At 40.2% G+C, this 27,191-nt stretch overlaps 1 protein-coding gene across 1 annotated transcript in view; it reads left to right on the top strand.

Annotated features, from left to right (window-relative positions):
• Positions 1-3,891: 3,891 nt before the first annotated feature.
• Positions 3,892-27,191, top strand: part of KCNB2 (potassium voltage-gated channel subfamily B member 2) — a 354,012-nt gene continuing 330,712 nt past the window's right edge. Inside the window, exon 1 of the mRNA XM_008710790.2 lies at positions 3,892-4,470. Within this exon, the coding sequence (XP_008709012.2) occupies positions 3,892-4,470 (579 nt within the window). The remainder of the gene's footprint in view (positions 4,471-27,191) is intronic.

Here is a 27,191-nt window from a genome sequence, read left to right on the forward strand (position 1 = left end):
AGGAAAGATTAGCGAAGTGTCATGGGATAGTAATGATCTATAGGCATAAAATACCATTACTTAATGGGTGAGGAAACAAGTCTAACCAGAAAGGTGAGAGGAGGCAGAAACTCAGCCCAACTGGACCCAGGGGTCCTGAGCCTCTGAGCAGAGCCCCTTGTGCCAAACTCATACAACTTCCCATACAAAGCAGCTCAGTTTAGATGTTTTTCTCTTCTTCTGTAGAGGTGTGGCATTTTCAGCTCAAGAGGTTTTCATATTAAGACTATAGAAAACTCTTTCAAGTATGTACAAGTTTGAAATTATGTAGTTTGATTTTGTGGTTGGTCAAAGGCTCCGAGAATAGAAAAATCTAGGGAACAAGAGAGGAGGAGAGGGAAAGGAATGGGAGAAAGGTAAGCAGTGTGTGGAGAAACAGAGACAGGAAAGTGGGAGAGAAAACCCACAGAGGAAGAAAGAAAAGGGAGAATAACAGGCAGGGGGGCAGACGGAAAGGCTCAGTGCATTTTAGAGGTACTGTTCTCTGCACTTGACTTCAACTACAGGCTCCAAGGGTGACCATTTGTTTTCCATGATTATTCTGAGCACCTGATGAACGCTTTCAACCCTATTCAGGCTCTTAAACTGCTTGAGAACTTAGGCCTTTGAGCCTGCACTCCTGATCAGGTAATAAGCAGAACGTTCAGCCAAGGGAAAATAAAAACTTTTAACCACAGTAACAGTAATCAAAGCAGACCATCTCTAAGTCTTAAGAAAATCAAATCAGTGGGTCACATTCTCTCATCCTAAGTTTCTTTACCCCTGCTTTGAAGACGGGGCATTGAATTTCAGCTGTCTTTTATTCTGGGATTTGCAGTCAACACTGGATTTCCTATAATAGAAAGTTTTTGATCAGTAAAAGAGATATTGTGAAATTTAAGTCTTATGACCTCTCTTCACTTGAGACACACAACCTACAAAAAGGAAAATTCACTGTAAGTCATCTGTGAAATTATCTGAGACAAATGGTGACTATGACATAGCATTTATGCTTTTAATAAAGACTTTTACGAGAAAGCAAGTCACACTGAGCCCCTGCACTGGAACAGGAGATGTTTGTGTCAGTGTTGGAGTTTGTTCTCACTCTTTCCAGAAAACCTCGAATCTGATATTCTAGTCAGTTCAAAAACTGCTTATCTTTTCCACGTTAGCATAAGACATGATATTTCAGAAAGAGTAGATTCATTTTATGTTTATTTGTAGCCAAATTAAAAATGGATTAGCCTTTGTTTATTATTCATGTGGAGTGTTCACATAATCTATATGGATTGCTGAGATGTCGTTGAGTCTACAACCAAGGTATTTAATGGAGAACAAACAATCAGATTCGCTACTGGACCTGCCCCATCTCTAATAGTTTCAGTTGTTTTCCCTGATCCTAATACTGTTGCTCAATTTTGTGTATGTGTATATATACATATTCCCTGTCACCTGAATACAAAATTTGAACATGGGCATTGATGGCATCCAAGATACATGCTATGAGGTACAGAAAAGGTGGGACCAGTAGTTCCTGGCCTTACACACTTACAATTTACTGGAGAAGACAGAACATCTGAATAAAGAAACAATTTAAATGCTAGCATTTACTTAATAGACACTAGTGTAGCTTTTAATCTCAGTTTTCTTTCAGTGACTGGAAAGCAAACTTAAAATGAGAAATATCAATTTTCTTACTCGGTTCAGATATACCTCCCTGTAGTGAGCACTTCACATAAACTATCTCATTGAATCCTCATAATACTGTCTGTGATACTGTAGATACTGTTATCTTCATTTTGTAGAGTAAGAAGTTGAGGCTCGGAGAATTTAAGTCATTTACCCAATCATTGTGGCTCTTCTTTATTTTGGTAAAAGTAGGTATTTTTGTCATCTATGATGACGGCGTGTATGTACTTACTTAACATATTTCTGTCACTATGTGGTTGAAAAAACTCTCAATTCAAGTGTATACATGGGCCATATATGAAATATTTCTTATATAGTCCATGTACTTTTTTCATAAATATGACTTATTTTAATTTGAGAGGATACTTGACTTCCAGATGGAGAAATAAATTTAACTTATAGGAATGGAGAAATCAGAGACATGCAGACATTGGTGTGTATCTTAAGAGAGAGTTCCAATTATAAAGACCTCTTAAATCTAAGAGTTTTTCCCTTTGATATTAGGGCATTGGCTATGAAACACGGTGTTGTACATTAAAAGTGGTGTTTAGGATGTATTGCTTGAAGCTCCATGATTTTCTGCAAAAACATTATAGGGGAAGATCAAATAAGAAGATGCTTGCTGCTGAAGATCAAAATAATAGATCAACAAGAGGGAATACTGAGCAGTTATGTCTTAAAGAATTAGTACCCAGGAGAAAAGAGCTGTGGAGCACAAGAATACAAACACGAACACACACACACGCACACACACATTCTGACATATACTATGTACACAAAACATATATACATATAACATGTAAACATAGATGCATTTAGGCTAGTCATTCAAATAACCCCATTTATGCATTTTTCTGGCCATATGCGTTAGCCCTATTAGATCTTTTGTCAGCTGTTTTGTGGAAAACAAATGATTCATCATTTAACATTTATTAAACTCTCACAATCTATAAGCACTGTGCTCGGTGATAAGGATACGACAGATAAGATAGTCTTTAAGAGCTCCCACCATCCTGTGGGAAAGGTGTTATTGCAGTGGTATGATGAAACAGAAGTGACACTCACAGAAGTTCCATGATCCTAGAGGAGGGATATGATGGAGGGCTTTCTGGAGGATGTGATTGATGTCTGAGATGAGTCTTGAAGAGCAAGCAGCAGTTAGTCAAAAGGAAATGGGAAAGGTAGAAGCTCTTCCAGGACACAGCATGAAGAAAGCTCCAGAAACTTGCGACAGAAGGATGTGTGTAGTCCGGGGTTGCTGGAATATAGTGATGATGGAGAGATGAGAGGTGAGGGTGGAGGGGCAGGCCAGACCTAATAAGGCTAACTGGATTTTATACTGCCAGTAATAATGAATCTGTGCAGGATTTAAAGCATGGAAAGGGCCAATTTTGTATCTTAGCACCATCATTCTAGTAGCCACGTGGAGAACAGTTTCTAGGTTGACAACGCCAGAGTTTGGGATCCAGTTTATGAGGCTGTTGTAGAAATGTAGGCAAGAGATGTTGAGGGTTTGAACCAAAATCATGGGTAACAGGGACTGGGTCCTGGTGGTGGAGCCCTTAAGCAATGTTTAGAAGGTCCAGTTGGTTAAGATCTGGTTCTTAATTGGATGTAGACAGATGCATCAGGATTTCTCAGAGTTTAGCCTGGGTGGCTGGCTGTGGGGATGTGGAGGGCCAGAAATCTGAAATGGAGAAGGAACAGGAACAGGTTGGGCAGGTTGGAGGTGTGGTCAGGTTAGTGTGAGGTGTCCTTGGTTCATCTAGGATGAGATGATCAGCTCATAGATATGCTAGTCTAGAGACGAAGTGAGAAAGTGGTCCCTGGTGATAAACTTGGGAGTTACCAACCTCTAGATGTATAAAATTGAATACACAGCCTCTTCTTTGTGTGTAGTATGTTGTATCGTCTCTTCTGCTTTTCTCCTTTCTTGAGGCAAAGATTCCTCTTTCCATTGATACAGGGTCGTTGATATTACACCTCCTGGTTGTGCGTGAACAACAAAGCGATCCCAAAGATCAGGAAATACTTTAAGGAAGTAGAAGTAACCAAGTGATCGTTGTTGCTTTGTTTCCAGTTGTGTCGCTGGAAATGCCTGCCTCAGAGGGATATCGCTTCAGCTGACCCTCCCGCAGCTCATTCTTCTGAGGAGCCTGGCTCTGCGGCTTTGTCCTGTTCAAAATGGCAGAAAAGGTCCCCCCTGGCTTAAACAGGAAGACTTCAAGGTCGACACTCTCCCTTCCACCGGAACCTGTGGACATCATTAGGAGCAAGACGTGCTCGCGGAGGGTTAAAATCAACGTGGGGGGCCTTAACCACGAAGTGCTGTGGAGAACGTTGGACCGGCTGCCCCGGACGCGCTTGGGGAAGCTCCGGGACTGCAACACGCACGAGAGCCTCCTGGAGGTGTGCGACGACTACAACCTCAGCGAGAACGAGTATTTCTTTGACCGGCACCCGGGGGCCTTCACTTCCATTTTAAATTTCTACCGGACCGGGAAACTCCATATGATGGAAGAAATGTGCGCTCTCTCTTTCGGCCAAGAGCTTGATTACTGGGGGATTGACGAGATCTACCTGGAGTCCTGCTGCCAAGCCAGGTATCATCAGAAGAAGGAGCAGATGAACGAAGAGCTGCGGCGGGAGGCCGAGACCATGCGCGAGCGGGAGGGAGAAGAGTTCGATAACACCTGCTGCCCGGAGAAGCGGAAGAAGCTCTGGGACTTGCTGGAGAAACCGAACTCGTCAGTGGCTGCAAAGGTATGAAAAGCGGAGTGTTGCTAGCCTATGTGTGTGGTCAGAAAAGCTGTTGCCTCCCTTCCAGACAGCGCGAGTGTTCTCTTTGGAGATGTTTTGGTGAGACAGAGCAAAATGTGGCTACTCGGTGAGAAACACTTTGCTGAAGCTCGTGTAGGCAGAGTTCTTCTTCCCGCGAAACGTCACGCAAGGGCATTACTCTTTCTTAAGTATCATTGTTGGGTCGGAACAGGCCTGGGCAACAGAGGCTGGAAGGGTTCTGGAAGCCATGGCGCTGTGTGGCGTCGGTGGCTGGAGTTTGAGGGGAGCACCAGCTGGGGTCCAGCCCACGCGGAACCCTGCGGAAGGCTGGGGCCAGGGCTCCTTCCTGGATACAGGCGAGGTGGTGTCGTTGAGGGTGGAGAAGGTGCCTCCTGGCCTGGTTCTCTAGAAGAGCAGGGAAAGAGAGAGTGTGGCCCCATGTAGCCCAGAGGGCTGCAGGGCCCCACGCCTGAGAAAAGGGCCTTCTCCTTAAGCTCTGTAAGGAGCCAGTCCATGTCCACGATGTATCCATCTACCTCCCTTGTGACGTGCTACTCTGACGATGATGTTTCTGACTGTTGGTGTATAGTGTTTTCCACAGTGGAGGTATTACCCTGCCTCAGAGTTCATTGTGGTTGCTAACGATGAAGGTAAATTCATGATTCCATTGTGCCCGCGTACATCTCCATCTCAGTAAGTTTGTTTTGCCACGAATTGCAGCATTTAATTCAATGGCATGATTCTGTTTATCTAATTTTATTGAGAACTTTGAGGGTTAGTGCAAACTGATTTTCATCCCATATATTTAGTTCTATATTGCAATATGAATTATGAATACAGCCTCAAGAGTCATCTTGAGCTGCAGAGTCTTAGTATTGGTATTTTGTGCATATTAGATGAAAATGGAATATGGAATAGGGAAAAGAAAAATAGCAGAAAAACGTGTCATCATATGAATTCTTTAAATTGCTTCAAAGTTTTTCAGTGGTTCTTTCTTAAAAACAGTTAAGATTATGGAAATGTAATAGACCATATGTGACTTTTGACTGGAAATTAAGGTCGTATATGATAATTTACAACATATAAATTATGTTAACAATCAACTGCAGGCAGACGGTCATAAAACTGCTTCTGCCCTGTTTGATATGCCTGGTTTTGCATCCTGGTGACTTCGAAAGGCATTTTACTTTCCAGCCAGAACATGGAAGTCAGTGAAATAAAATATATGTCTGTTGTGCATAATGAGGAAGTGCACTTCTTGTAGCAAATGGAAAGATTTCAACTAGGTCTTTTTGTAGTTATGAATAATTTGTTTACTTGTATCTGTTAGAAAGAAATAGCTGTGCTACACTTGTGGGTTTGGGTTGAGAAAGGTTACTGCTCACTTGTAGTGTCAAGTGTTAGGTTACATCTTTGAGTCACTCCCAAAAGCATGGAGAATTTTAAAAACGAAGGAGATAAACTCTGGATTTAAAGGAGTATTTTGGGTGTTAAATGAACTCTTTCAGACCTTTAGGCAACTGAGGTCTAAGTCATTGTTCCATCAAATGTTCCGGAGGGTATCACTCACATACACAAAAATCAGCGCTGAATCAAAGAAAATGTGAAGGTTAATATGGCTTATTTGCTTATAACAGCATTATTAACACATAGCTAAAATTAAGTACTGTTATAAAAAAAATCTTAGGTTACATATATTTGTTTTTCTGAAGCATTTCCATCGAGGATAGAATATGGCCAATAACCTGATTTCCCAGATGAGGCAGTTCACTGAATCTCTACATTTTAGAAGCAGCAGCCATCCCTCCATCTCTAAGGAGGTAACATTGATAATGGCCTATTACGGTACACTATTATATACACCTGCATATCAGATAGATTATTGAAACTCGCTTCAAATTATGTAGGTACAGATAAGATATCTACCTACAAACTATACCCAGCAGCTAAGGACATCGGTTTTGGAAATTTTAATGTAGTTATAAATAATAAATTTGTTTCCAAATTATTCATCAAGCCAAGCGAATCTTTGCCAACCTCAGTAGATTCTTTACTAAATTTTCATAAGGGATTTGTGTTTGTTTATTTAAATATCTACATTTTCCTCTCTGTTTGAATGGTGAAATACTATAGAAATTATTTACATTTGATTATATGGTAGTTTAGTGAAAGTATTGTTCATTTGTCTGAGGTTTGGAACCTTTTAAAAACAGCTCTGTAGGAGGTCTTATATAAATCACTACCTTTTCCTATACTCTTCTCAAATCACATAACTTGTTATTTCTCTAGAATAATTCTTGGTGAGGTGAGTGCTATGTGTGAATAGTATTTTTACAACTTAGGAACAGTTTGTTTTGTTAAAACTGAGTAGGGTGATACTCTAGCCCTCACTATTTGTGTTATGGGTACATCAGGATCCTGCGTATGCTATGACGCTCTTGTGTTGGAATGCTTGGAATCTATGTGTTTTTCCTAACTTGCTTAGGAGGTGAGATATCTTTGGAGGAGAATATCTGTATACCTTGCCTCTGCAATGATTGCTTATTCAATTGGGTAGTTCAGTTGAACATATATAAGAATGCTCTGTGTGGGCAACACACATGAAAGTGGACATGTAGAAAAACACTCCCTTCTCTCCAGAATTTAAAATATATTCTCTTAGCTTAAATAGGAATTTCATATCCTTGAAACTATTTGTTTTCTTCCCTTTTGGCTTTTCTGTCTTTTACAATTTATCGAATATTTCTGTAATAAAGTTTAAAGTTATGAGTTTACCTGCCCAATCCCTAGCATAGAAGGAAAAACACAACCTTTTCTATCAAATATTCCACAATGGATTAAAATATCTATTCAGTGACATGGAATAAATACTCAGTAATCAATTCAGTAATAATCGTTCAGCTCAGGCTATGTGCATCTACTATAATACACAAAATTATTACAAGACTCCTTGACCTGTTACGTTTTGTCCTTGGGTATGACCCTAAAAATAACAATTTGGCTCTTACAGAACATGCTTCTTGGTGTCACTTCTATTAATTGAACTTTGTAGTATATAAATAACTGGGGAAAAAATGCCAAAACAGAGTTTAAACAGGTGGTATATCTTAAGTGTCTATATTTCACAAATTAACATTTTTACACATACACAGAATAACATGAAATATAATTGTACTTTTCACAAAATAATAACAGGGCTAATGAAAATTGTTCTTTCATAGTTTTCCGTGGTGTAATATGATCTGGTAACGTGACACAAGTTTATATCTCTATGATGGACTTTGGGTTCTTTCGGTCTTGTTAGTTTATGTTGGTGACTGTCTGTATATCCTCATGTAGAGATAACGTACAAAGTTTAAATTTGAGGCTATTTGTGAATGTGGGGCCCACCAAACAGGCCTGGAGGAGGGCTGGCCCAAAGCTCTGGGTTACCATGACATGGAATTGCTGGTTCTGGAATGCGTTTCAGAGGAATGCGCATGGGGAGAAGATGGGCTTAACTGGCTGCCAGTTTCCTGGGCAGTGAATTGGAATTAGACTTGATCCTTTACCTCTTCCAGCCCTTGGGCAATTCAGTCAGCCTCTGGCTTGGAAATATTTTCTCCCTTTTCTTTGGCCTTTTCCCAAAGGGACTGCAGTAGCTGTTCGCCTTTAAATTTTGCATTACAGACACTTCAGTCTAAGAGGTGTTTGAAAGCCTTTAAGGGAAGCAGATCCTATGGCATGTGGTATTGTCTGCCTTTGTGATGAAACAACAACCAACAAGGAGCATGGCCCACCTGAGAGCTGAAAGGGAAGAGAGTCCGTGCTGTACAGTGCCTTCACTTTCGATATCTGAAGAAGGTCAAGAACAAAGGACATCGACTGTGTCTTCAGGCAAACCCAGTTAGGAAACGGCTCAGCCTTCTGAGGCAAGCCTCAGCCTGGGCACAGACATGGATATGGTGTTCGGGAAAATTCCGGGCCAACGGGCTCATCTCAAGTGTCAGGTCAGGAAGCTAGACTTTAGCCCTTATTTGATAAGAACGGTATAGGGGCTGCAGAAAGACATTTTTGTTCATCTGAACAGGTACAGGGAGAACCACCCAGCAACCCTGTTGGGCAGGGTCCAGGGTGGAGTGGAGGGGGGCACTATTTCTTATCAGCTTCCCTTCCCACTTTTCCTATGTATCCACAGCTACCACTTATTTACCTAAGGATTCCTCCCTCATCCTCTTATGTTTTTCCCATTCTCTCCTTCTCCTCTCTTTCTACCTTCCTCCCTTCCTCTCTCCCTCTGCCTCCTTCCCTCAAGAAAGTGAGGATGGTTGACTAGAGAATTATTTCTCAACCTTTTTTCATTAATGGCCCCCTAAGGAGAAGAATTAAGTTAAATTTAAATTCTCCCTAAAGAGAGAAAGTAAATACTAAGGAATAAGATTTTGTCAGGTAGGGTGGAGCTTGGAGAGCTACAGACTATTGTAATATCTAAGACTTTTTCACCCTGCCCCGCAAGACCCAGTTTTCTCCCACTGGCAGTGCCATTGATCCCATGGAGAATGCATACAATCGTGGAAAGGAGACCTGCCTCCAGTTCATGCCTCCACACACCCGCATGGCCTTCCGCACTGGCATGGCACAGCACAGCCCCTGAAGCAAGCAGGGGAAGGCTCGGGAGACTGTAGACGTTGTTGGATCAGGAGAGAGGCCTGTAGGAGCGGAGTCTGCCCCTGGGACTCCAGCGCTCTGGAGAGAGCCAGAGGTCAAAGTTCTCCGTTTTTCGGGGGGGGGGGGGATGGCGCCTGTTTAGTTGCCTTATTGGTGGTAACTCCTTGAGAACCACACTCCACCCTCCCACTGAACTAGAGTGTAGGCATCTCAAGTCGCAGAAATAGTGAAAAGAAAGTAAATCCAAACAAAATTAAAAACTCCTGTCTACTCATAAGGGGGAAAAGAATGCATGACATTTTCACTCTATTTCTAGTTTATGGATCAGTTATTCTAATGCTTTGGATGAAAAAAAAAATATATATATATATATTGGAACAGAGCCACCAATTATTTCCTTTTAGTCCAAGAACACAACTTTCACCTGTTGTGTGTGTGTGTATGTGTGTGTGTGTGTGTGTGTGCGTGTGTGTGTGCGTGGGCACATACATGTACAGGTTTCCCCCATTACCTGAAAACAGAGCATTCCTAGGAAATCCTTTGTAAGCTGAAATGGCATAAAGCAAGGAAGCAGTTATCATTTCATAAAAGTGAAAATCCTATTTCTATTTCTTTCAGTTAGTGAGAACAGGTCCTAGTGTAGGTCTTTCATAAAAGCAAGTGGCATAAAGAGACCTTACAGTAGTGGGGGAGCTGACATCTATGTATGTATACATACGCACGCACGCACAGAGTCGGGTGAACAACTCTGCCCTTACATAGCTCTGAGTTAGCTTTCTGATGACTGTCTTAGTGATAAACAACAACAGCAGCCATCAGAACCATAAATGCCCCCCCCCAAACAAACTGATGCGGTGTGAGCGCACATGGAAATCTCCCTACATCACGGCACCTCTTGGAGCCTTGGTGGGACCTGTGCAGTTCGCCCGTTCTTACCTAGGATTGCCAGTGGCCTAATTAGTGTGCCAATCATGTCATTTCTGTGTTGTTTCCTATTTTCTCTTCTTGCCCTTTCCTTTCTACAGCCCAGCTGCATAGACGAGGTTGTGCTCTTCCAATAACACGGCATAAGAGTTCAGAAGTCCTCACTGGGGAGAGCTTAAAAGAACTTGGCCAGTCTGTAGAGGTTTAGATTGGAGATATGTGGTTTTTTCTTTTTCTAAAGTATATAATTCATGCAGACTAACTGGTTGAAAGCTTGGAATAAATTAGACATAAAAAAATAGAAGAGGTAAGATAGAAAATGTTGGGTTTTGATTAAAATGTTTCAAATATTCCAATCCTTAGCTCTAGCGGTCCTATTTTGAGATCCATGCCCCTCTGTTTTCCCCGAAAGGCTGACCTGAAACTGCACCACTTTTTGTCCACTTGACCTCATTTGATCAGGGAGAGAATGGTTGAGAACAGAAGAGGAAATTGATAAAAAGCTCACATCGCACATTCTCTTACCTAGGGGGCCATGGGTCCTGCTTTTACTGAGAATGCCCAGGTTAATGCCTTTTGTCTGAGGCTAATTATTAACAGCATCTCCTTTCGCTCTTAAAGAGTGTCCCAGTTTGGACAATAAATGATTCCCTTACATGTGAATATTTTTGAAAAAAAGAAATCATCCAAGAACCATGCACTTTTCCTCTTTGCTTCTTTGTTCCATTTGAGGGCCTGTCTTAATTTTCAAGCACTTTTTCCATCTCTTTTGAAAAATCGTTGGTTTTCATTAATATTAGAGTAAGATTTTCAGATTCCTTTCAAGCTTGGTTTTTAAATCTCAGTAAGTAATTATCATTTTCAACATAAAAAAACCAAAACAAAACCAAGGCGTTCTTTCTACATTATCTAATGTTATCACAAAATAGACTACATTGGCACTATTTAAATATTCTGGTTTTGAAAATTCATGTACACTACTTTGGTTATTAACAGATTTGTTTTCTTCATTTCAAGCGAGAGACTTTACAAAGTGAATGCTGTACTATTTTAGGTAAGCATAAGTATTATGAAAGAATGGTCACAATATTTAACGCTTTCCACTTTGGAAGACTCCAGAAGGGTTTAAATAATACTTTAGGTTAAGTGTTCTTATCTGAGCTCTATCACTGTGAACTGACCATTCTGATGAAGAAAGATACTTTCAAAATGATCAACAAAGTTGATCCTGAAAAAATTAGTGGAATAAAAACTGATCAAAGCATGATTACAGAAGAAAAAACTCTCCAGCTGCTGATGTATAATTCATGAAGTAACGCTAGATTACAATAGATTTTTTGGTTTTGGCATTGATTTAGCATTGGTGGTTTTCTTCTATTTGAGAACAACCCCGGAGTTCCATGACATTCAATAATCTATAATGTGATGAGGCATAAATCTGAATGCTGTGTAATACCAGGTTGGTTTGTTGGAGCTGGTTGACTTTGTTAAGTGAGCTTAGCTGACCACTGAGCACTAGCCTAACCCCGTTTGGTTTTTTCCTCTTCATTGTTACATATACCAACTCTTATTAAATGTTCCTGTATTTTATAGGGGAGATTATATGATACAGTAGAGCTTTGTAAAACTCTCAGGACACATTCCTCATTAAAAAATATCCTATTTAGGTATTCTAAGAGTGATGACAGAGCTTTTTAAGGTAGCAGTCAGCCTAGAAATTATTCTTGCCCTCCAATAGCCTGTCTTTAAAACCCTTCCTGCCTTGGCAGTGGACCAGAGAAGCATAAAGGAGTCTCCTGGCCAAGACAGTGGGCACATTCCACAAGCTGCTCTTCCTGTATCTATCAGCAACATTCAGCCCTTCACCCGACTTACTCTTTCCTCACATCTCCTGGAATAGGGTTGATGATGATTTTATAATTTGTGATCGGAACTTTGAAGGGCTTGAGGAGATGGAGACTTCTCTGCAATTGCGACGTCAGCCTTGATACACAGGTGTAACCAATCCAGAATTAAGAACCTGGACACAGACCACCCAGCTGGGGACAAAGAAGTAGAGTGACTGGCACGGAGACAGATGGAACAGTGGAAGAGGAACACATTTGGTCTCATCCCTCCAAAACCTTTGCAGGAGGCCCTAGAAGCTAACACCAGAACTATATCAGAGTTTGCACCTATGTCTTATTTAATTTGGGCTGTGTCTGCATCTGTGTTTACAGGAACTCTTTTGCTAATGCATGAAGCAAATGTATTTTCCCCCTTAAATCATAACATTTTTATAAAGCTTTAAGTGAAAGAACTCTGGATATTACTAAGAACAGAAGCCTGAAGTGTATATAGATCCAACTAATGTTTGCAGTGAAGTTTGCGTGTGTCCGGTGGGTGAAGCCGGCAGTATCAGCCCTCACTGAGTGGTACCTGAACTAGGTCTGTGCGTGTGTTTGTGTGTGTGTGTGTGTGTGTGTGTGTGTGTGAGAGAGAGAGAGAGAGATGCATGTTATTTATACACACTGCCACCTCTCCATTAGAGCATATTATATTATAAAAATCCACCTGCACAAAAATACAATAAACTTCCCCCTATATTTGGTAATTTAGGGTAGATGCAACTTTGTCATCCAAGTAAGACGGCTATTCAGATTACAGCTTTTGTGATAACCCGATCAGGCATGAAGTCCATGGAAAGTGCTCTAATGGTCTAAGAATAGCAGGAAGAAGTATTTTCATTAGTCTCCTAGGATTTTGTTTCAGGATGCTAGAGGTCATTGCCACCCTGGATTTCACGCTTTTACTTGTGTCTCGTTGAGTCACTCCTGACACAACCACAAGTGTTGAATGCCACTTTAAATAGCTTCTCTAGCCTATGCCACAACACTGCCAAGGACAGCCAAGTATTCCTTACACAGCTCTGAATGAGGCTGCTCGGTTGTGGCATCCTTCACTGAAATGAACCTCAGGATATTTGCACATAAGTGAAAGAACTCCCAGGCTTCCAGTCCTCGTTTTATCACTAATTAACATAAAACCTAGAGTACAATTTTGGATACTGAAATGCAGTTGTCTTAGCTGGTATCATCTAAATTAAATCCTCAACCCTATTTGTGCCTTGAATTAGATTTTTTTCTCTTAAACATTCAAATTTTAGTTTATGTCTTAGAGTTACACCTATCTTTGGCAACATTTTTAGAACTGTCTTAACTTTTACATTGGTGTCCAAGTGCACAGTTTCAACTGGAATTTGGTTGGATGGAAAAATAACTCAGTGCCACCATCTATGAAGTATAGCAACATATTTGTGCTACGAAAAATACATGTATTTCATCAATACAATGGCAATTTTCACTTTGGGAAGCTAGCAGGAGGCCTTCATAATATCCTGAAGGGGAGCAACCTGTTCCATTTCAGTGCAGCTTTTAGTTCAGAGGCAGAAAAACATTGGTAGGCAATCCTGTTTTTTCAAAGGTGATAATTTGCTATACTGCAGACGCAATGACCTACAAATGCAATGAAAGAAAATACGAAATAGTAGGCTAGAATCCAGTATATCATGAACTTGCTGTTACATATTGGCTATGGAAAAATCTAGCACATTTCATTATATTTCTTAAATGAATTCTGCAGGTGTGAAAATTATTGTATTATGTAAGTAAAGTAATTGCATTATGAGCAATATTAAAATTCAAAGCTTAAAAATCTCTTTTAAGCCCTGGTCTTTATTTTTCAAACTCTAGCTCATGAGCCATTATACATATTTTAAATTACACAGAATGTTTACAAAGTGCTAATCACACTCTTTTTTTTCCCCCCAAAGTTTTGTGTATAGATCATAGATGAGGTAGCTGAAAGGGTAGCAAACTGTTTTGATAGGCATATTTTAACAATCCATGAGGTACTTGGTGTATGTGCTTGAGAGAAGAAATGCTATATTTCAATGGAAAAAATCGTTTCGGGTTGTATTTCCCTGTCTTTGTTAAGTTATCCCGCATATGCCAAAGCACTGAACTTTCTCTATTCTGCTGCACTTTGATGCACATGTCTAAAATTGAGTCTGAAGGTTAGATGACAGGTTTCTGCTGTTTATCGGGAATGCATAACCTATCCTACTGCCTGCTTCACACACAGCTCTGCTGGTCCCCTCGAGAACCCTCCTCCTCAGGGAATGTTTTAGCTGTACTTCCTAGAACAACTTTTTATTATTATTTTTATTAAGGTGTCATTGACATAGAACATGACATTAGTTTCAGATATACAACACAATGATTTGTTATTTATATATATTGCAAGACGATTGCCACGATAAGTCTAGTTAATATCCATTACCATACGTAGTTACGAAAAATTCTTTTTTCTGTGAAGAGAAGTTCTAAGATCTATTCTCTTTGCAACTTGCAAATGTACAATACAGTATCGTTAACTATAGTCACCGTGTTGTACGTGAACAACTATTGATTTTTCACTTAATTTCTTAGGCTCCATTTGGATTTCACCTTTTTTAAAGCCGGGTTTTAAATATTGTATGAGGTGATATCTACTTAAATTTCAGTGAAATTGAATGTAGTGAAGTTTCCAAGTTAGAGAAGGTGGATAAACCTGAAAAAATCCAGACTTCATTTTGTCTTTAGCTTATAAACAGCCATTTGTTTTTCTTTATCCCACAGCATCAGAGTCTAAGAGTAGGTAGACTTCTAGACTCTTTAAAATCAGTATCTTAATAGCACTTTTCCTCTCCATTTGAAGGAATCTGATTCTTTACCCATCCTGTACCCTCCCCTAATTCATGAGCTCTGGCTGTTAAAATGAAGCTGGTTTTTCTTTCCACTCCTTCATAATAGTTGTCAGTATCCCCAGAGCCTTCTGTTTTGAGCAGAAATTTAATTCTGGGGGAAAAGACTGGTTAATTGGTACCCGATACAGTAACAGATGCTTTTTACAAGGCTAGATTAGCTCCTGTCTTCACAGTCCTCTGTGAGGTAGAGCTGTAACTTCCTGATAGCATCAGAGTGCTCTCGCCGTACTTATCCTGTCTTCTCATTTTGAGACCAGTTCTCTTCTAACAGTACTGCTTCCTTCACAACCTGGAAGAAACGAACCTTGCTCCCTGCAGCCCAGAGTCATGAAGTGAAGGCCCCATTTTTCTTGTCCCTGCAGTAATTAGTGTGCCCTTCCTCAACGAGCAGAAAGGGAACAATTTATATTGAGTACCAGCTGTGTGCTATATACTGAACTCAGGGGTTTTTCACATTGACCCTTTACAACAGAGGTCAGCAAGCATTTTCTGTAAAGGGCCAGATAGTGACTATTTTCAGCCTCTGTCACAGCTTCTCAGCTCTGCAGTTGTAGTATGAAAGTAGCCATAGACAACAGGTAAACAAACAAACATAGTTGGGTTCCAGTAAAGCTTGGCAGCAGGCTAGATTTGGCCCTTGACCCATAGGTTGCCTATTGCCACTTTATATCAGTCCTAGGTAAAAACCTTGTTTATCTCATTATACAGATTAGAGAGGCTGAAACCCAGAAAGATCAAATTTGTGTCTCTTGTCCTTTACTAAGTGGTGTATTGGAATTTGTATCCCATCTACCAATGCTTCCTCGTAATTATTCTTCCTGTCTAGTTTCATTTACCATTCCTTTCTCATCACTGCTCATCATCCCATCACTATCCAGTATTCATTGAAGACTTTGGTTTATGCCTGACAGTCATCTTACTACTGTACCCCCTTGCTATCCTGCAGGACAACGAGCTATCAAATTCCAGCCTAAACGTTCCCGATCTTGAACTCAGCACGTGGATGAAACCGCTCTCCCTTTGGAGTCTGGAACTCTGGTTACGACAACTGAGCCTTCCGTTTCTTACCAAATCTATACTTTGTCTCTATTGCAACTGCTTTTGCCTTGACTTATCCCCTTTTTCTCCTCACTTGGGAGCACTGGATCCATTGCCATAGGTGAGGCCTTGACCACCTCATACTTGGGTTGGGGTGATGTCATGAACTGGACTTGCTCACTTCATTTCCCTGCCAGTTCTAATCTGTTCTCCATGTAGCCAGAATTGCCTTTCAAAACATGATTGGGTCACTTCTGATTTCCCATTGCCTGCAGTCTAGTTCAAACTCCTGAGCATTGCATTTAAGACTCTTCCTGACCTACCTATCCAACCACATGCCTTACCACTCCTCGTACATGATACCCCAGTTATTCCAGACTTTTAACCATTTGTGAAGGCGGGGCTCTGCTCTAGACAGCTTGCTCACTGCACTCAACAAGCAGTGCTCTTACATGGCTACCTTCATCCAGAGGGGACATCCTTTCTCTAATTTGCACAGGGGTGACTTGTAAACTGGCTGTGGCCATACCTGCACACAGCTAAGACATTCATGCCTCTGTGGCCACCACACTTTCCTGACTGAGAGTGCCCTTTGCCCCTTTTCTCTCCTTTCTTATGTCTCAGCTCATATGTCCCTCTTCCATGATGTCATCTGACACTCCCTCCCAAGTTCTTCTCTCCTGGTAATCTAGAGATTCTGTCTGTTCTGGGCTCATTACCCCAGCTAGGTTGTCGTCCTTGAGGAATCAGACCGTGTCTCTTCATTTTCAATTACTGACACCTAGCACAGTTCCTGGCACATACCAAACACTCCGTCGTACCTGCCACCAAATGGCACCGAAGGGTAGACATAACAACATAACAATAGGACCAAATGTTTCACAGTATTTCAATTTCTCTGTAAAAATTGAACAACACAGATAGAGGTTGACTATCACATCCCAGTGATGATACCAGAATAATGCTAGGTTTGTTTTAGGCAGTTTAAGAAAGCTGGATATCTTACCCGTTTTAAACGGCTTTATGCTTTTGAAATAGGCGAAGAGCCATAGATGTGGGTTTTCCATTTTTACATTGTATAAATTCTCCATCTAGAATAGCGTGTAGGCTGCTCTGTACGCCGCAGAGTTTATGCAGAGAAAGGCGTCAGGTGCTGCTGAAAGGCAAGCTTTCAGATGCTTTGCTTTGCTAAGATTGCTCATTTTATTTGAACTGCAGGTTCTGGGAACTCTTGTTATAGGTAAAATGTAGCCTGTATAGGAATTGGAGGCTGTGTATGGATTGGAGCAGGGGAAGGGCTTGATCTGGCCCCCAGGGAGTGTGCAGTCCTTCCATACCCTCCAGGGGATGGATAGATCATTTCTTTACATTCAACCATCCAACCTTTGGAGGACCTTGGCCCTAAGTGGAGTTATCCCATTACTCAGAAAAAGTCACAAAGATGGATAAATCCAAGATTTGAATCAAGACAGAGCTCCAATATGGTGTCTTTTTTGTAGGAATATGAAGAGAGTCTGAAAAAATAAATTCTTAATGGCATAATGTAAAAAAGGGAGATCAGAAATCTATTTTTACTACAAAAGCTAAAAGAATCATAATGGTTTCAGCTTAGGGGAACTGACTTTTATTGTAATCCAAAAGGTATTTTCTGAAAACTGTAGTTTGAGTTTGTTTGTTTTTAAATAGAAATTAAGCCTTCTTTTTTAAGCTCAGTCTTGCTTGCTATTAGCATGCTACTTGGACATCAGGTCTCTTCAAATATTATTCTGATATTTCAGACTGCACTGGTGGGGTTTTCTCATTTGGGTGGGTTTTTCAGAAAGAACCTTAGTCAACCCCCTTTTAAAATGTCCCAATCACTTAGGAAGTTTCTTTGACATATTTTAATTTAAAAATTCATAAAGTTATTGTTTGAAGAGCAACTTTGTATATAAGAAGCCTCTAGGCTTCATATGTGTCTTCTAAGAATTTTAATGAGGTAGCTGCTAAGAGGAAAATCATTTTCATTTGTTAAATCTTTGACCTTATCATATCTCAGTTTTTAAGTTTCTAGTAGGTACTATAATTTAATGCTTTCAATTTTACCACAAAAGGAAACTGTCATGGTGAAGTATGTTTTGAGCTCTGCTATTCCAATTATTTGTGCACTGACCAGGGGAAAAGTAATCTTTGAACAGATCATAAGACTTTATGGGAGACAAAACTGATAGATATAAAATATCAGAAAATGTTCTTAATACCACAAATTTAAGTAATCTTCCATTTTGTATGATATTTTGAATTTCAGAGGAGGAATCTAATGTGAATTTTTAACAGGTAGGGAAAGCTTTGTAAGTGAGAGGGAACCAAATAGGGGAAGTAGAAAAACATATTTCAGGGGGCTCCTGGGTGGCTCAGTCGGTTAAGCATCTGCCTTGGGCTCAGGTCATGATCCCAGGGTCCTGGGATGGAGCCCTGAGTCAGGCTCTCTGCTCGATGGGGAGCCTGCATCTCTCTCTGCCTACCCTCCCCCAGCTTGTGCTCTCTCTCTCTGTCATGTAATTAAATAAAATCTTTAAAAAATATATTTTGAGAAAAAGAAGGAAAGCACAAACTTAGAGGAAAAGAAAGGAATTAGAGTGCCCAGTATTTGTATGGGACATTAGGGAAGTTGTCAGTGTGAGGAATTGAATTGGGAGGGCCATGTACTGACCCAGCTTGAGTGCCCACCTGAGAGCCTGCATTCCCAAGGGAAGTCATAAGTGGATGACAAGTTGGTCCCATAACTATTCCTTGCTGGTGGGAAGCTGCTAGGGAGGTGGGGCAACACAGTGGTGAGGAGCATAGGCTTAGGGTTAAGACGAACTTGTGATGGAGGGCTGGCTCTGCAAACTGCTAATTGGTGACCTTGCTGAACCTCAGATTCTCAGTGGAAAGTGGAGAGGATACTCATTTGTACCTGATATAATAATTGTGAGGATTAGATGAGCTAGTTAGCTGAATGCCTGGTACATAAGTATACCCAGAATATTTTATATTTTAGTGTGATGATTAATATTACCACTATTACTCAAAATAATTCATTTTTATCTTTATTTTTTAAAGAATTTATTTATTTATTTATTTATTTATTTATTTATTTATTTGAGAGAGACTTTGAGAGAGAGAGCACAAGCGGGGCAGAGGCAGAAGGAGAGGGAGAAGCAGACTCCCTGCTAAGCAGGGAGCCTGATGTGGGGCTCGGTCCAGGGACTCCAAGATCATGACCTTAGCCAAAGGCAGACACTTAACCGACTGAGCCACCCAGATGCCCAAAATATTTCACTTTTTAAAAAGATTTTATTTATTCATTTGTTTGAGAGAGAGAGAAAGCATGCAAGCAGAGGTGAGGAGGAGAGGGAGAGGGACAAGCCAATTTTGCTGAGGGCAAAGCTAGACACAGGGCTCGATCTTAGGACCCTAAGATCATGACCTGAGCTGAAACCAAGAGCCGGACGCTTAACCAACTGAGCCACCCAGGCACCCCTCAAAATAATTCATTTTGAACTATCACCAAGAGGATTTTTTTCCCATAAATATTTGGTATTCTTCTGTTGTACTTTGCATTTTATTAGACCATGAAGGTAATGTCTATCTGTAGGTAACAAGTTATTTTCATCTCATTTTTAGAACCAAACTCCTTCAAGTAGCTAATTAAATTGATATTTATTGATTTGTCCAAATTGTCATGATAGTGATACCTTATAAGTGGAACCTGGAATACAAATTAAAATTTGAATCTTAAAAAGGTCTATTTTGGGGAAATGGATCTTGATGAAAACAATGAAAATAAAAAGAACAAACTGACCATTCCAAAGTTTGATTACAGTGTAACATTTGCATTCATTGCTCTTCTGATGGTCTCCTTTGTGTTAATCACTGATACTAATATAATTGCCTGGAAGTTGAGCAGCTATAAATAGCTCTATTCTAGTTCACAAACAGTGTCTTTGCCCTGAGAGAGGGAAGTGATCAGACTATCACTTTGTGCTTTCCGGTTGGGCTCATTGGCTCATATTTCTTATCTAAGTATCTGTTAGTAGGGTATGAAATTGAACACAGATCATTGACCTTCTAAATCCCTTGTCATTATGATGCATTAACAGTAATATGTTTGATTGCAAATAATTATTTGGCTCAGGAAAAATTGGATTCAAAGTAAATGTAGTCTCAGCCGTAAAATTTTCCATGCTGAACCTCAAAGGCACTCAAGTTTGTTAGAAATGCTATAATAACTCAGGAGTATTTAGAAGATTATTACTCATAGAAGATAAATAGGTTTTTAGTTACTAGTTTTCCATGAAGAACCACATTTTCTGAATTTAAGATCGAGAAAAATATTTAGCATAGCACTTGTTTTTTGATATATAGATTTAAAATAAATAAATAATAAACATTATCTCAAAATCGAAATATCAGTTTTTTAAATTGAGATTAGCATTTTGAAAAATCATTTTCTTGATTAGGGACATGTATTACTAGATCTCATTTCCCCTAAATTATTCAATGGATCTTGCAGAGATATATAACATGACAGGATGATAAATGACTGAATGGATTCTGGATAGATAGGTAGATGGACAGATAAATAGACTAAAGGGAAGGATAGACTAAATAGAAAGCTAACCTAGAGCGATGATAGATGGATGGATAGATGGACTGATAGATAAAGGACAGAAAGGAAATATGGGTAGAAAAATAAAGAGGAAACTGGAAAGATTAGTATATAAAATATTCATGACACAAGTGCCCAGTACAATTGGTAGAGGAGGGCAACAGGCTTTGAGCATTCTTATTGCTAAAGCAAACAAGAAAAAAATAAAAAGAATAAAATTACACAAAATCTGGACTTTGCAGGCAGGACTTATGGTCCTTGACTGAGTAGGTCCATTGGAAAGGGAAGAGGAGTGTATGGTCAGCTGTTCAGATGACCATTCATTTACTGAACAAATATTTACCAAGTACCAGGCTCTGTCCTAGGTGCCGGGGATCATCTCGAACAGAGTAGACACAACTACTGCTGGCGTGGAATTTACATTCTATAAGGAGGAGACAGATGATAAAGTAAATGAATGATTATGTAACAGACACACAAGTGATCAATGATATGAAGGAAAATAACGCAAGAAACAGGGTTAGGGAATGCCTGGGTGTGGGTGGTTTCATTTTTAAAAGGATTTCCAGGGAAGGCTTCGTTGGAAAGCTTTCTGAGCAAAGTGCCAAAGAAGTGAAGAAGCCCTGTGGATGTCTGGGGAGAGGGTTCCAGCAGTGGGAGATGCATGACTGGTGGTGTGGCTCTCAACTTGGGGGACTTTGTCCTTCAGGGAACATGTAGCAACGTTGGGAGAAGTTTTTGGCGTTCAACTTTGGGGTAGGGGGTGCTGCTGTCATCTAGCAGGTGGCAGCCAGGCACGATACTAAGCACCCTGCAGTGCACAGGACAGCCGCCTTGACAAAGAGCCACCTAGTTTGGGCCATCTAGCCCCAGATGTCAGCAGTGCTGAGGTTGAGAAGCCCTGATCTACTACAAGGAGGCTGCAGTGAACCTGGAGGAGTGTTGTAGGACATGTGGTCAGAGACAGCAGATCCTGGAGGTCCCATCACCTCTTACCGGGGCTTTCAGCTTTTCCCTGAGAGAGAATGTGAGCCAGGGGTGACTTCTGAGCAGCTGTGACCTGACTCACAATGTAACAGGCTCAGTCTAACTCCTGTGTTGAAAATAGACTTTGTGAGGGGAAAAGAAAAAGCCACTTAAGGCCTATCCTAACAATTCTGGAGAGAGACTGAATCACATTAAATACTAAGATTATATAGGGTGAATGAGTATGTTATTTATCCAACAAAATATCATCCAGAACATTTACATTTTGTGTCTTTTATCTTAAAACTGGGGTTTATGGATATGTTCTTCTAGTTACCCATTTTTTTAAATTACAGAGAAAAATTGCTATCTGTCAAAACTTAGGTTTCACCAGAGAATAGAATAGCTCAAAAATGAAAACAAACCTCTTTCATAGGTATAAACCAGTGGAAGAACGCTAGTAGTGGTAGATTTGTCTTAAGCAATCCTTATAATTAATTAACTTGTTTAGTGCTGTCTAAAAAAAGGAGCATTTAGAAAAAAATAAAACCAAGCACAGACAAATCCAGATACCTTTTTAGGGACAACGAAACAGGGCTGTTTTTTTTAAAAAGTCAATCAGAGAAGATTGATAAATACAGGTTAAAAAAAAAAAGGCCAATCCAGATGCAGATAAACACAGGAACTATGATAGCAGGGAAATCCACAGTCAAGGAAATGCCATAGACCTTGTTGGGCTCTGGTGCTTGGAGTGGGCTCAGTACTGACACTCGTACAGTCCTCTCTCCCCTCAGCTCCCCAGGGCTAATTCGGTGCCAATGGAGGGTGCACTTTTTTCTCTTACCTTTTCTATAGATAATAAATGCATATTTATGTTCATGTATATAAATACATATAATATTTCATCAATTATAAGTAGCAAGAATGATGTACAGGAAGTGAAAAAATATTTTTTAGAATTTAGACCGGATTGAGATGATCCTACAAATCTCCACCTACTGACAATGTTATAAGCCATTCCCCACCCCGTGCACGGGAACGTGAACGATCTTTCTAGAAAGCCACAGCAAATATCTGTGCAATCCTGAGCATGTAGAATATTGCTGTTCCCACTGTGTGAAAAAGGCATGGTCTTACACATTTAGAATGTTTAAAATCATGGAACACACTTTGGTCTTCCTTGGTGGTTACTTGCTCTTGACGAAAACGGCCATCATCAGGAGTCCTGATTTGGAGCTGTTGGAGCTACAGCCTTTGCTCCTTTCTCTGTGCCCATGTCCCTCGGCTCCCCTACCCCAGATTAGTAGAAGGAGCATGAGGTGGTGAAGAGGGGCCCCTGGAGCCTCCCCCTCGCCAATCATGGCTCTGGGACTCAAGGACATGTCGCTAGGTGTTCATGCAGGCAAGCACCTTCTGCCTCATACTCCTCATCTGGAACATGGGGGTGGTCACAGTCCTGGCTCACAGGGTCTTGCTGTAGGTACATGTCACATGGGTTTGCAGAATACCTGGCAAATGGAAAGCACCAAACAGGGGATTTGTTGTTGTTTTTGTTAGTTTCTGTCCCTGGCCAAGTGGCTCTGTGTAGGCAAAAGATGCCATCAAGCTTTGTGAACAGCTCTCAAGTAACAGGGAGAAAAGTTGCAAGTAATTCCGTAGGAATTGTTCATAATATCTAAATCGATAACGTTTTATTTTAAGAAATCATCATGCATTTAGTTATCTGTTTCTTCTTGAGTTTTCTGTGGGTACATGTCCATAATCCCAGTTAGATCTTAAACTGAGTGAAGGCTCAACTCCAGTTTCCTGTTTCCTTCTCTTTAATATTCAAAGTCGTGTTACAGTGTGGTGCAAATAAGCATGTGATCAGTAAATGCTTCGTTTTGGAATGTTTTCTTTGAAAACATGTTACATTAATGGCGAAAAAAAGGGGGAAAAAACTAAGACTTTATATATAAATGATTCTGATAGACTATGATTTCTTGTAACAGATACCCACTGGGTTTTTCCAGACAGGTTTGGAAAATACCTTATTTCAGCCAAAATAATAGCAGCTGACATTTGTTTGAATTTGTCATTTGATGTTTTTTAAATCCACATTTTCAAAAAAGAAAGGAAACCGGCAGTTTGAAAAGGCAGTCTTTGAAACGTTTTAAAGGGTATGGCATTTCTATCTACTCAGATCTCTTGCAACAATTAATTGCCGTTCTGTATGTTCTCTGTGACTCTAAGTGGCCTCTTATTAGCCCACCGGCATTCCTGAAAAGTGACATACTGGTGTTTCTCCATGTGGAACAGTAGAAACGTCCACCCTGCCAGAGAGATGCCTTAGGTTTAGCGGAATGAAACCCTGCCTTTCTACCCACTACCTCCTTCCTGCAGATCAGAAAAACTTTCACAAAATTAACTGCTTAGAAATACGTGGGACTCGTTGGGATGTGGGACCAATGCAGAACCCATCACTAGTTCCATTCTACTTTGAAGGACTCAGGAATGGCAAGATTCTGTTTGTAGCCACTTTTTTATTGTTGAGGAGTTCCAGGTGCTACTTAAATTAGGATTTCTCTTTTTATATATATAAGCCCCAGGTAATTTAACTAGTTCACCAAAAAGATAATAAAATGCATCAAGTGATATCATCTTTGAGACGAATGTGTTGAGCGTTTTGTAATTTCTGCACTTAGTTAAAAAAAAAATCTTCATTGAAAGGAACCAAGCAAATCGAGGAGCATGGTGATAATGCAGAAATGTGAGATGTCTAGGAAGGAGACGAACATTAATTATCCGCCAAACCCTTTTCACATTGTCCTATTTCAGCCACACAGTAATCCCGGGAGTTGGGTGCTCTTATTCTTACTTTGGAGAATGAAAAACTAAAGCTCTGAGAGGTTAAGAAACAAACCTCAGGGCATTTCCAAACTTCAGGTCCTGGTTGGAGGGACTCTATCACCTGTGCTGCAAAGACAGTGTACATAATCCTTGGATAAAGAAGGCAACCTGCAGTCAATAATCTGACCACATCACGGTTTATTTAAAACCACTTCGACTCCTAGAACTGGGGCCACTTCCGGTGGTCACTTATTTCATTTTCCAGCCGTCAGGAAATATCACCCTCACACTCTACAGAATAGGTAACACACACTATCCTCTCAATCTGAGGTTCGCATCCCTGAGTTCTTTATTAAAATACGACCTAGGGAAAGCAGAGACAAAATCTGAAATCTTCTCTTTGACTAAGTACTTACTACCAGTGCATTGCTGTCAATAAAGAAACAGTTCTTTGTTGGTGGTGTTGTTTTACTGGAATTCATGCAGTATGTACGGACTGGATAGTGAAGAAATTTAAAATCTTGACTTTGTAACCTGGCAGACGGCTCACCAGCACAGCTCTGATAGGACAGCTTTACCCCGTGCTTGTAGCTAGGGTCACATCATTTTGCATACTGAGTGCCAATTCATGTGGGTAGCTTGTCCGCCTCAAGAGACTGAGAGCCTGTTGGAGACAGGGATCATCTCTCTTACTTCATTATTTCCCGCTCCTCCTAGAAGACAAGAAAATCATCAGTGCTCTGTATATGGGGGCTCAGTGGAAGAATGACCGAATGAATCTGTTACGTTGCATTTGGTAGAAACATTGCAAATGTAAATTTCAAAACAGGATGTAACTTTTTTTTAAGTCACTTTTTATTTAAGATTGTTATGCTTTGATCACATTAGGAAAATAGGAGTAAATATTACTTTTTAGTGAGCGTATGTATACGAGCTAGAGCCAGAGTTAACTTTATTAAAATGGTTCATTTAATTGAGGAGACTGTGTTTTCCCCATTGTGTATGCTTGCCTCCTTTGTCATAGATTAATTGACCATATAAGTGTGCATTTATTTCTGGGCTCTGTATTCTGTTCCATTGATCTAGGTGTCTATTTTTGTGCCAGTACCATACTGTTTTGATTACTACAGCTTTGTGGAATGAATAAGTCATGGGAAGAAAAGCCACAGCATAGAGAGTATAGTCAATGATATGGTAATAGCATTGTAGGGTGACAGATGGTAGATACACTTGCGGTGAGCATAGCATAATGTATAGAAATGTTGAATCACTATACTGTGCACCTGAAACTAATATAACATTATGTGTCAACTATACTCAAATAAAACTTTTTTAAAAATAAAATGATTCATTTAAAACCTGAGAAGAGATTTAAACATCTACCCATATAAAAGAAAAAGGTTAATGGTATGTTCTGTGTGCACTATTTCTGTGGAACATTTTTACTGAAAAGCTATTTTCCTCGTTGTTGGATTAGAACAGAACTGGCTCCTTGAAACATGATCCTATCTTTCAAACCTAAAAGTTCTGTCTTTCTCGTACATTTTCGTAATGACACGCTTTAGTGTTTATGATTTTAAAGTTCTAAGTTTTCTTCCAGTCTACAGTGTCTGAGACCCTCTGGGAGGATTCTTCACCTTAAAAGAGACTCTTGAATAGCATTCATCTCCATTCACTTGGACCATGGGACCAACAATAACAGCCAACACTTAGCCCCTGCTCTGCACTAGACACTGTTCTAAGCACTTTATGGAATAAGTCACTTACTCTTCACAGCAAACCAAAGATATTGGTATTTTTTCACCCCATTTTACAGGTGGAAACATGCCCTGAGTCATAGAGCTGTTGGCCAAGCTGGGTCTGAGCCCATAGTGTGCTTCCAGATTCTCTGTACTGCTTCACTAGGCATACTGCTCTACTCAGGGGGAAGTGTGAAAATATGCAGAAACCATACCAACAAGAAGAGGACACCCAACACGAGGAAGGAGGGGTAGCTAAACTGAGCAGTCAACCAGGGTTAGCACCAACCGTTTATTACTCAGAGGCCACAGCAGTATTGGGTGACCCCTGAATGTATGAGAGCAGATTGCTACTCACTCAGCATGTATGGAATGGATGATGGCAAGTAAATCAGTTAATCTGAATCTCTTAGAAGGCTTATTTGTAATTTTGGACTGTGTGTCTGTTGTCTGCTTTAAGTAAGTTTGTGGTATGGAGAAACGTATAAAAACATAGATACCTAGCTTTTTAACATAAACTTTCCTTTTAATATATAAGTTAGGACAATAGTTCTTAATGGGGGTGACGCCTCTCCCTAAGGCGACAATATGTGTAGGGGGTGTTTGTTTCAATGATTGTGGTGCTGTTGGCACTTAGTAAGAGGGGCAGGGGTCCTCTGCCATTCACAAAGCCATCCCACCTAAGGAAGAATTGTTAGATTTGGGAAGCCTGCCTAATTATCCGAACCTAGAACCTAACTCTGTTGATGTTTTCAGAAGCCCAGTTTTCATCAACAGTATTTTTTTCAGGGACCCAGTGGAAGTATACATCTAAAGACAAGTGCACTTACTTTCACTCTGATTTTTACAGATGTTTGACATTTCTGAAATCACATCATCAGTAGCAAGACTGCTCATGGTATTTGAGGCACTAATAACACACATTTGCAGATACCATACTGCTTTCATGGTGATTATACAGCTAAGAGCAGGCACACGGCTGTTTCGTTCCAGTTGTCCAACCTGAGAATTTACATTATGAAAATACAGATTACTTTATTATAAATTCATTTCCTTTTATCTCTTTTATATTGCAGTTGAATTCGTATAATGATTTTTTAAAAAAAAATGAATGTGTAGATAAGTTCAATTATCCATGAAT

The sequence above is a fragment of the Ursus maritimus genome, unplaced genomic scaffold (assembly GCF_017311325.1).
Source record: "Ursus maritimus isolate PB19 unplaced genomic scaffold, ASM1731132v1 scaffold_9, whole genome shotgun sequence".
Lineage (NCBI taxonomy): Eukaryota > Metazoa > Chordata > Mammalia > Carnivora > Ursidae > Ursus > Ursus maritimus.